General features: G+C 37.8%; 1 protein-coding gene across 3 annotated transcripts in view; it reads right to left on the reverse strand.

The window, feature by feature from the left end:
* LOC139152050 (ras-associating and dilute domain-containing protein-like) overlaps positions 1 to 10,910 on the reverse strand; it is a 47,785-nt gene extending 36,875 nt beyond the window's left edge. For 2 of the 3 annotated variants that reach the window (XM_070725139.1, XM_070725140.1), the window contains exons 1-2: positions 10,485 to 10,910; positions 10,123 to 10,321 (exon numbers count right to left, since the gene is read on the reverse strand). In XM_070725139.1, coding sequence (XP_070581240.1) covers positions 10,123 to 10,321; positions 10,485 to 10,766 — 481 coding nt within the window. In that variant the 5' untranslated portion in view covers positions 10,767 to 10,910. Of the gene's footprint in view, positions 1 to 10,122; positions 10,322 to 10,444; positions 10,460 to 10,484 lie in introns of those variants that run through there. The other variant, XM_070725141.1, reaches the window with a different exon arrangement.
* Positions 10,911 to 11,266: the final 356 nt, after the last annotated feature.

Consider the following 11,266-nt stretch of genomic DNA (forward strand, 5'->3'; position numbering starts at 1 on the left):
TATTGGTGGGTCGTCACCCAAATTCAATCAGCCAACTTGAAAACTGATATAGCATAATTTTTGCCATCATGGTGATCACATGGATGTTGGTCTAGTGCTGATTGAAGACCTTGGCAATATGACATTAAACTGGTCCAATAATCATTTTCATGCAAGGTAGTACATTACCAGGTCCATGGGACATTTGAGATTTACAAATTTAAGTAGGGCCATCCTGAACCACTGATTGTTAGTGGTGGGTGTCTGGAATGGGTAAGCGTACCCTGCTAGCATGCTACATCCGTCAGTATTGGTCCCAAAATTGTCTAAATATTGTATGAAGTAATACAGTATATGAATCACTGTTATGAGTCAAAGCCGGGAATGCTGTCGCTAATCATTTGAGTGACCGAGGTGTCATATTTGGCCACAATGTCATCATATCGACCGTAGAACTTTTTGAAAGTCCTCACGATCTTTTGGATGTGTATCCCTGTCTCACTAGTTGTAATACTAATAAGCTGTGTCTCAGTTGAAAATCAGTGTAGGAATCACAAGCCCTACAATACCTGAGAAGTTGAGACACGTACACACCATAAGCAGGTGCAGATGGAATATTGATAAGTGGGGATAATTTATGATTTCAAAATCGAAATCATCCCTTTTGACATACAGCTTAGTGTGTAGCCCATTAGTACCACTTGTAGGAACAGATCAAGATATGAAGCTGAGTTCCTACTCTCAGTTGTTTCTTTCATTTCCAATTCATCAGGGTAGATATGATGTAAGTAATTTGATATGTCTGGATTATCTATACTAATCAGATCATCAATATATCTGTGCATGTTGTTAAAACGCCTTGCAAGTTTTTGAGACCCTGCTTTGTAGAGAGATTGTAGGAACTCTGCTTCAAAGGTTGTGATGAAGACATGCAATGTCGTCAGCATCTTCCAGGAACACATACCGGTATATGTAGCGCGGTTTTCGTGAAGATTTTTTCAGGGAGGATTGGGGGGGGATGGGCAAGCAGTGACATAGAAAAGCACAAAATGTCTTTAATTGAAGTCAATGTTTATTTCTATTAAACAAACAACAGAGAAAACTAAAATATTTTACTCAGGTCCTGTATACTTCCACGTACTATCGCTGTGACAACTCTTATTTTGAACACAAAGAAAATCTCTGGAAATGAAACCACACAAACATGTCACATCTAATTGGATATCTTTTTCACTATAAATGTTTAATACATAACGAAAACCCTTCCAAAATGCTATGGAAACATGACGATTTGTCTGATCATGAAGCAGGCTCCAAGGTCTGATTGACGATCAACCGAGGCTAAGTTGCAAGCACATTACGTTTAAGTATACTTCCGCGAGTAAGGCAGGGTGAACAGCCTTTACACTGTTCTGAAGTATAAATTTGCACCCTGTGGCACATGATAGTTTTACGCACAATGACAATTTCCCTCCAGTACAGTCACTCAGATACCATCATTACAGGAAGGGACACCTGAAACAGATGACTGCCGAGAAACTGATCTCTATTCATAATTGACAAACTGTCTATTGATTCAATCAGAAAATTGTCTTGTCAGTTTGCCAGTAAGCGGACTCAGATAAGTCTTCATACATACCTGACACAATTCACTAAAATCTATTCATGTTGTATACCTTATAATTCAAATCTTAACCCAGCAGATTTTGTTTTAATTTTATTGTTTAAAATAAAAGATTTTCATTAAAATACTATAAATACATGCTATAGCTGACAAAAACATTGATGGGCTCTATCAAGAGGTAAACCATGAATGTAGCAATAGTTTATTTCAATCATGAAAGCTTCTTTGCTCCACTAAAAAGTGGCATTAAGTCAAACATACTAACATAAACACTGGAGGTCAATTCGAAATAAGAAAACATCAACCTTTGTGAATCCCTGGGGCCATACCTGCTTCAATAATGCAGTTTTCACAAATCTAATTAGACGAGAGTGTAGTATGCCTGGGAATTCAAACATTATACAGGGGCTTCGACTGGAATGAATTGGGTGAAAACACGAGGGTTATGTTTCATAGCTATTAGCTTTTTGCCAGCTGACTGCACCATTGCAGTCATTCACAGCTGACACATGAACCATGTGTAATTGAGCGAAGTGCACCTAACACAACCTCCCAGCTATTTGCCAGCGTGGCTTACCTATGCCAGATTGAATTCCGGCAAAGTGACTACAAAACAGCTTTAGAAATAAATCAGAGGCTGGTACTGCAGCAAAGCCAGTAGGTATAACAACAAACTCTACAAGCCTCCTTTTTTCCATGATTCACATCTCACAGGTTTCAAATCAACTTGTATTTTTCTTTCACTCTTTTGCCTACACAATAACCTTGAACACTGACTGTATCCCTGATATTTTAAGTGACAAGAAAATGATCCCTGAAAGGCAATAATTGGAACAAAACTTCATAACCTTCATAAGAATCTAATTCTGTAGATTTTGTTTGTTTTTAATGAAGGTAACTCAAACCAAAGATCTCTCTCTATAACATTCCACAGTGTGCTGGAAACCCACATCCAGGTTGTAAACATAACAATAGAATTGTAATGTCATTCCATGCATTAAGAGATCAGCCTTAACTTGAATTACAGCATCTTTTACTCAGTGTTCTGTTCTCTTCATGGAAACCTACAGAGTATAGAACTCCAAGCCTACAATGGGTAATCAACTCCACATATCTATTGTGATGAAGTACACTACCAGTGAATGGAAAGGTGTGCAACTTCATTGAAAATGAGTACATTTCAGAAGAAAAGAAGCAAAACCTCAACTGGTTCACTCCACCACGGTATATGAGATTAAGAAAGAAAGTTTGCCCTAGGGGTCAGCGTTCTTTGATGTAGGGGTGTGATCTGTCACAACCTTTAACCCTGGATGTTGTAATGGATTCTTTGTTTACAATGGAAGTACCTGACATATCCCTCAATGGACACAGAAACTTGAAACATGAAGTAAATTGAGATGACCTGAGCATATCACTAAAGTGTTCCACACAAAAGATTCAGAACCACATGGATTCTTTGGGTCTATTATGCCAATCTATACTTGAAAACTAGCTCACTTTAGCTTCATGTTGTACACAATGTCTAGCTCATATGACATTGAGGGGACTTTTTGTTATCTCTTTTCACTTAATTCATTCTTTCAATTTACAAAAGGTGCAGTCAAGCGTTGATTGAGCAATCTAATTGTCTATCGCTGCAATTTGTGAACCATTGCAGATGAACACTTTAAACTAAAAAAAATAATGTTTACACCATTTAATTTATGTTAAATGTTTCACATTTTTACCCCTACTGAGAACTGTATATTCTACAGCTATCCATGAAGTTGTTCAACAACTTTAGTATCTCAGGGAAATTAATGCATTCATACATGTATGATATGCATATATCCCAGGTTTAAAAATCTGTGCTGCAGTAATTTTAATTTTGGTGTAGAACACTTCCTAGTAAGATACTAAATAACAACATGAATGCAGTGTCAATACAAATGTTATTTTTAAATGTTTATCGACTATCATTGATATAATTGTTCTACCTTTAAAGAGGCAAATTACAAGAAGAAATAATTAATAACAACAGATAACAATAATTGATAATATAATAATCATGTATTAATACTAGAGCTTTTTCCAAATTTCTTCTGATCATCACGATATAAGCCACTATATACCACTGTATAAGCAATGCCATTAAAAGAGGGATTTGAGATATAAAATGAATCAGTCACAATCAATTTCATTTTTCAAAATCACTTTGGATCTAACTCCAAGGGTAAGAAGGTTTAAAGACAAAAGTAAAGGAATGGTTTCATCTAACCCTGACCTTCAGATGCTATGACTGTTAAAACCACTTGTTCCCTAGAATACCTTATAAATAGTTTTCTGTTACAAGAAATGAAGATATGAAGACATTAAAGTTGCATGAGATCAGTTTTCCAGGAATATTATTACCTCACGAGTAAAAAACAACATTACTCAGCCTTTTTGAGCAAAGCCAAAACAAGTATATGGCACTTTTGTTAGAATCAACATCCAGTTTGCATGTGGCATTTACCATGTAATTAACCCTGTGGGGATTCCATTCAACTTCCAACAACAACGTCCAATGCTACAACCTTCACAATCAAAGTCCTGTTCTATTGCTGACTCTTTGGTGATTTTAATGTTTATTTGAGAAGCTGATTTGCACACTGGAAAAGTAAACTTATTTTCTTATTTCCTTCCCATTTTGTAAAATGGCTGATGTTCACAGTGCATTAAATTACCTTAACAAAACAGCTATATTGTACCTGTCATTTCATGTACCAAGAAGGACCTTGTAGGGGGACCTTCTTTGCCATGGCAACAGTTCTTGGTGTGTTGAACTTTAACAAACAAATTAATGACAAAGATTACCCTTCCCGTCCACTAATCAGCCAGCATTTCATCAAGTGAAGTTATGGAATCAGATGAATTTGTCATGAATTTCAAAGATCTTCCCTAAAGCTTAACTTGTTTCTGCACAGGTTTAAATATTCGGCAGATTAAAACGGAGCCAATCAGCAAGTGCGTCTCATAAACCATATAAATTACCATATAATTAGCAATAGACAACGATAAGGCTGATAGTGCTCACCACTGTACAACACTTACTGTCGACGAAGAGCGCGCAATGTGTAAATACGTAATGTTTTTGGACTCAACCGCTCTATTCACACCAAAAAGACGTCATTGATAATTTTTTACCAGGAAAAGACTGGTTTCTTTGCACGAGGACCAGCAGTTGCAAGTCTGTATGCTACCAGGCAGGCCGTCCCCATCGTGTTTCATGATCGTTATATCGAAGGGTATTGCATAACTGGAGCAGCAGGCCTAACGCCACACTGTGCACAATTGCCGACCCATGTACCCAGGCGTAGAACAACACCGCTGTGTAAAACCCGTTGGTTAAAACTATCGATCTCGAATTTCCTTTACTACATGTTTTGTATAAAAGTTTATGTATCGATCACTTCATTTAGGTTCACACTGACAGCATTCTTATCATGCTGTAGTATCATGGAGGTAGAAATGTATAATGCTAAAAATTGGGGCAAAGTTTCTGCATCTGCTCCGCCATATTCTAGGCTCCCGATTGTCTCTACAGCTGAAATCACAGTCCTCAGCAAATTGCACAGTTGTTCAAGTTCGATTATGTTTCATTAATTCATCACAAAAGTTATGCTGATAACGGAATCGAACCACAAGATTTAGTTTGCTCCATGGGTTTACAGTTCAGCCGGGTGCGTAAACGTATACAAACGCGTATGGGGACGACGTTGAAGTGGGCCAGCCCGGTTGGTTGCATGTCGTAGTCTCTTGTGTTCATACCAAAGTCATAGTGTTTACGTGGTGTCAGCCGCTCTCGATCACGACAGAAAAAGTGTCAAAATTTTGAAAGCTGTCGGATTTAATGCTATATATACGGAACCAGAGGATCTCAGAGCCTGCAAAGTTCGATCGTGAACACACAGTCAAAGGGCCTTGTCTGTGGTGTACAACCCGACATGACTTTTGTAAAACAGATTCATGATTGGCTAATTCTGATGATACGTTCTCATGAATAATTAATTAACCCCTATTCATACTTCCACAGTTTCCCGGCGTAATCTGCCAGAGCTTGATTTTTGCATAAGTCAGCGGAGTGGAAATTATGCTCTGGCTCGCGTATACATTTCTGCTACCAACTTGAAGTTATGTCATCTCTATTGTGACCTGTTTTATCTTTTGATCGAGATTTAAGGTGTATTTTGTCAGTTCTAGGACAGTCACCCCCTGAAAAATATTCCCTTTTTAAGGTATATGCTGTTAGTTGTTGGACATTAACCCTCTGGCCGTCTGGAAAGTATGTCCCCCCCCCCCCCTCAATACTTACCCAAACCCTATAACCCGAAACTATGGAATACAAATGTCTAGATTGTAAATGTTCCAGGTAAATCGTCCTTATATACTGGTTTTTGCCAATCAGTCTTTCACAGCATCTTTTAAGATGACAAAACTTTCCAACTGACTTCTCAAATAATACAAACTTCACTAAAGAAATGTACAAATACAGCTCAGCTTTGTCCTTTCCAGATATTATGCAATCCTGCTAAAGCTCTTCCACTGAATTTTTGATGTGCAGGTGATTATTTATGCATAAATTAACACATCTCTGTTGTGAGAAAGTAAAAGAATTGCACCAACAAAAGAATTATAGATATTAAATTGTCTGTATAATCACCTGTTTTACTGTAATACACAGTTGTATTATCCCAAAGGCATTGAAAAAATGGGAAGAATTCTGAATCAGTGGCTGAGAACAATCTATAAACCAACAAAGTTATGAAGCTGCTTTGACCTTCAACCGGGATTATTTTAGCTTATTGGCCATTCTTTTACAGAAAACTGTTTCCCATCCAATCTCAGGAAGAAATAATAGCATGACAACATGGTTGAATTTTTTCTGGTCCATATAAATACTTTTGTCAAGCACAGAAAATAGTGTGGAACAACAGCTCAAATGATGGCAGAAGATAAGTGAAAGTTCCAAGTTTAATGACCTCACATTCGATTTTATTGGAGGCTATTAGATCCATGTCACAAAAGGTTTTATTTTCCTGGCCCTGGTAATCAATAACAGTTTTCTCATCTTGCCTATATGGTGGAACATATTGCTACATTGAACAATCAGTCACACATGAGTAGCATTGCAACCTGACACAGCTGACTTGATACATTATTTTGATGTTTTGTTACACTACCATGTGTGAGTCCCTGAAATGTCTTATCCAAGGCCTACTTTTACACTTTCTGAACAGCTCTTCTTTGTAAATCAGGGTGTTTGTTTTTCACAATAAAAGGGATGCCTCCTTCAGTGTGTGTATGTACCAAAATAGCCTTAACCTTTGAAAACTGTATAAACTACTGCCTTCTATACTCTTTACTTTGTGTGAGCCAAAACCCTGTGGCAGTTTTGCATTCTGAACGTGGGTGGGAAAGACTTGGAGACAACTAAGCTGTATCCTTGAGATGACTTGGAGAAGCTAACCAAAATGGCATATGCATTAAAGTATTTAGTTACCTGCTTAAAGCTACTTTTGTCTCTGTCGGTGATTAGAGATGCAAAAGCTGGATGACTCGGGCTCTTGTCTTTAGGATGGACTTTGGTTCAGAGAAAGATTTCCAGAAAAATTAAAGCTCATTCCTATGCTACAGCTTGTGCATCACGATAAAAACATAAAAATACCACATGATGTTATCAATTTATTTTCATGAAAAGTAACACATCATCTGCAATATTTTCTTATTTAGATTTGGTAAACCCAATGGTGGCGTTTTGGCAAATTTGGTTCTTGAAATGAAAATGTGCAAGTGATCTTAATTTTTCTGATTTTCTTCTGTTTGGTCTTGCCCGAATGTTAAAATTTCCCTGAGTATAGAGTATGGGTTCATTTTACTTCTAGAGACATGACCACATAGATGTGGTAAAATGCACAGTGAGATGATAAATATATCTCAAATTTGTCAGAAAATTAGTCTAAAAGCTCGAAATCATAAAGCTGCTCTACAACTCACCCATATCGCCTTTCAAATCGAAGTAGTTTTTTCTTGTTCGTGTAAATATGGCCAAGAAGAAAAAGCTAAGGATTAAATAGAGACTTTATGACTGCATTGATAAGGATTTCAGCTGAGCATACAAAATGAAAGAAATGACAATAGGCAAGTACAGAGTACGACTTATTTAGTCATTGATAAATAACTACATTATAGCTAGATGGTTACCTTTCACTATGTCCTATGTACATTTGACCAGTGGTGTTATTCAACTAATATAATATCACACCAAACTGATATGTCTGCAGCATTATAAAAGTTTAATGCTTCACTTCCATTGAGAAAAAGTCATTGGACACTCAGATCTGTATGTGGACTATTGTGACACATCTGTATCAACAATGCCATTCCTTCAAATTGCCAAGGAGCTATTCAGCAATGAGACCTTTAATCAGTGCACATTGTTGGCCTACCCCATTGGTTGAAGAGTTTAGAAATGAAGGAATTATGATAAAAAAACACAATGTGTTGCTTGGAATTGACAAAGAATGAGGGACTGGATAATATAAATAAGAACAGAACTGTCTGAATCCTATGATGGCTTTCCTCTAACAATTCAGTTCAATTCTTTTTGTGATCAACAAAGTAAAGTTAGCGAAATCTGGTGATATTTCTATTGAAATCCAGTGTTAATTGAGCATGTTACAGATGATGTCTGTTTGCAAAGATGGGCTCTCCATCAATTTTCTAGCTCCAAGTACAAGGTCATTGTATGGAGAAATGATCAAAAACTTTACCCACAGGCACAATGTTTCTTTTGATCAAACTTTTTCTAATGATGCCATCTTGCTGCCAGTGTGATATAATTTATGATAGTTTACATCATTGTTCTTGTTACACTTTGATTTACCTCATTCTAATATTGGTATACAACTTGATTCACCTCATTCTTTATTGGTACATGTACATTGTTTTATGAGTTCTGCAGGTAAGCTAACGTCATTACGTACATTAATAGGCAGCGGGATGCAGCCATTGTTTTTCTGAAAAATTTACAAAAATGGCAAGAAATGTTTGATATCGCATGTATCTCTATCTCCAAATCTTTGTAAGTATTGTTAACTACATATTTATCATTCCATAAGGTATATGATAAAAACTTTACAGCCCTGATAATGGTTTTGCAGACCTTGGTCGTTACTGCTTATGGGGCCCTCGTACACTCTGGCCCTTCTGCCATACAACCTAGCTCAACAAAACCTATATTAGGGCTGTAAACGTTAGTTTTCAACACCTCTAGATCACACAAAGCTGAGCATTAACTAGGTTCAGTTCACTGTAAGGGCTTGATGAGTGGTTTGAATGTTGTGCAACAAAAAGTACAAAGGGAAATAAGAATTCATGTGGACTTCATGAAAAAAGCTCACCTTTATAATATAACTGTCCTCTATCTTTTCATTAACAATGTTAATTCCATTTGCATCTCAATCAATGTGGTTAATTATGTGTGGCTGGAAACAAGTTATGAGGCTGCAAGTGTATCATAACAAAATATTGCAACAGCCACTAAAATCTTACCTGCTGTGCTATTCTTAGTTCTATTCTTTTCACCAGAGATCCCCATACAAAGAGAGGATTCACGTTGATCCTTTAGAAAAAGATGTCGTTTGTTACTTTCTTCTCTCTCATTTTGTTTTCATTAACTGTGCTAAGAGGTTTATTGACATCTATTGTTTTGGTGACTACCCTGCGTAAGGTATCATTGATTTTTATGCCCTGAATTTGGAGAGGAATCTTTTTCAAACATAACTGGTATAGAACAAACCAACCAGACATGAATGGAACAAAAAATCCTAAAAGACGTGAATCCTGAATTATGAATTGCATTCTCAGGCGGACTAGTGACGTCACGGATATGATATCCAACCCAAGTGTCCATGTTACCAGTCAAGGAAGCTCCTCTAGAGTTAACGACCGAGATAGCAATGCAATAAGTTTTATTGCTGTTGTAATTATTACCTTTAATGCTCCTATTAACGGTGAGACTAAACGTTCCTATCGTATTTTCTCTAATTAGACGAAGTTGAAAGTTCACGAGATAAAAAAGTACGCGAATTGTCAGTTGATTCGGTGGTTGAGAATAACACAGTGGTGCGTGTTCAAACAAGGGATCTCCAAATTCGACCTTTGTTGCGGACTTCACCACTGTTCTTTGGCATAAAAGACCGTGTTGTGCGAGATTAAGCCTCTCCCGACTTGACAGTGGCTAAATACAGCTAAATCTCTGCTCAACCCATGGCCTATTTTGGGCACTCCTGAAAAAGTTTGTAGTACATGTGACGAAAGGGGGTCGGTTACTCAGAAGTTCCTCATATTATTGCACGTACAAATCATGGCTTGCACTAACCGTTAACCTGATTTACACTAAGTTCAGGAGAAAAGGATGTATCTTTTACTCATGAAACAGTCGGGAAGGAATTTTTCCACGTATCTCTCTCTCACACACAGAAAATTCCTGGACTCACCTCCCTCGATAATTTGATAGAGTGACCGTTTCCTTGAAGGATCATCTTTGAACAGCTTCTTGAGGTTGAATTTGTCAATGAGAATTGGTAAAAGATCTTCAACTGTAGTATCACTATCCAGTCGAACAGCTTTAGTCGCAAGCTTGTGCCCGTCACTGTTCTCGAAGTAAAATCTCAGCGCGCCTTCGTATTTCAGTCCCTGAATAGAAACACAAGCAATTTGAGTTTTTCTCGAAAAACATTTCAACAAAACGCAAGAAGTCAGCAGAAAAGTAAAGACTGGAAGTTTAACGACAATTGAAAACAGTTTGTAATTTGATACCTTGGTAGTTGAAGTATGACAGGTGTATGCACATACATACCTCACCGAGAGTAATCTTGAAAGTACTCAGTTGGTTTCGTCTGTTGAAATTAAAAATTTTCTCTGTTAAATTTTCGCGCGTTGCCGTTTCCCCGACATCATCTCCGAGATCGTCACCTTGGTTTGCTTGCTCCTGCTTTGCCTGAAGGTGCAGGGTCCTGAGATGAGCAAGGACCCGGGGATCGGTAAGCATGTTGATGCTAGACCGTTTCCTTTCGAACAGTCCTTCCAGATCGCCATTGCCCCTTGAAAGCTCTCGTATCAGCTCGTCTCTAGTCGTCATGTTGTAGAAATTGTCCACTATGCAACTAAATTATGTGTACTTCGACATTCGGGGCCGCCCAGAGCAGCGAAGAAGTCCATCGCCAACACAACGGGAAGTTCCGTTAAATGTAAAGTGTTTTGCACAGTAGCTATTCAAGGAGGTGTGAATTGCCAGAGTACAGTACGGCACTGTTTACAAATCCCGCATTCCCGTGGTCATAATAAGGTCCGTTCAACCACTTTGAAGGGCGCCACCAATGTAATGATGTTTCCGCATGTACGAATAATGTACCGTGCGTATGGCCAGAAAGGAACATATGATATTTAGGACGTATTGGAAAGGTCGGCGATGCCTTTGTTGAATCTTGTTTGTTTAATTTTATCAATATCAACATGTGAATGCAATACATGAGATGCCGGGATTGACGGTGCCGGCTTTGGTGTCCGAGTCGTTTGGTCAGACCCTCACCATTTCACGACAAAAACAAAACCCACGGTTAACGAAATTAAATGAAATTA

Source organism: Ptychodera flava, chromosome 15 (assembly GCF_041260155.1).
Source record: "Ptychodera flava strain L36383 chromosome 15, AS_Pfla_20210202, whole genome shotgun sequence".
Taxonomy (NCBI): domain Eukaryota; kingdom Metazoa; phylum Hemichordata; class Enteropneusta; family Ptychoderidae; genus Ptychodera; species Ptychodera flava.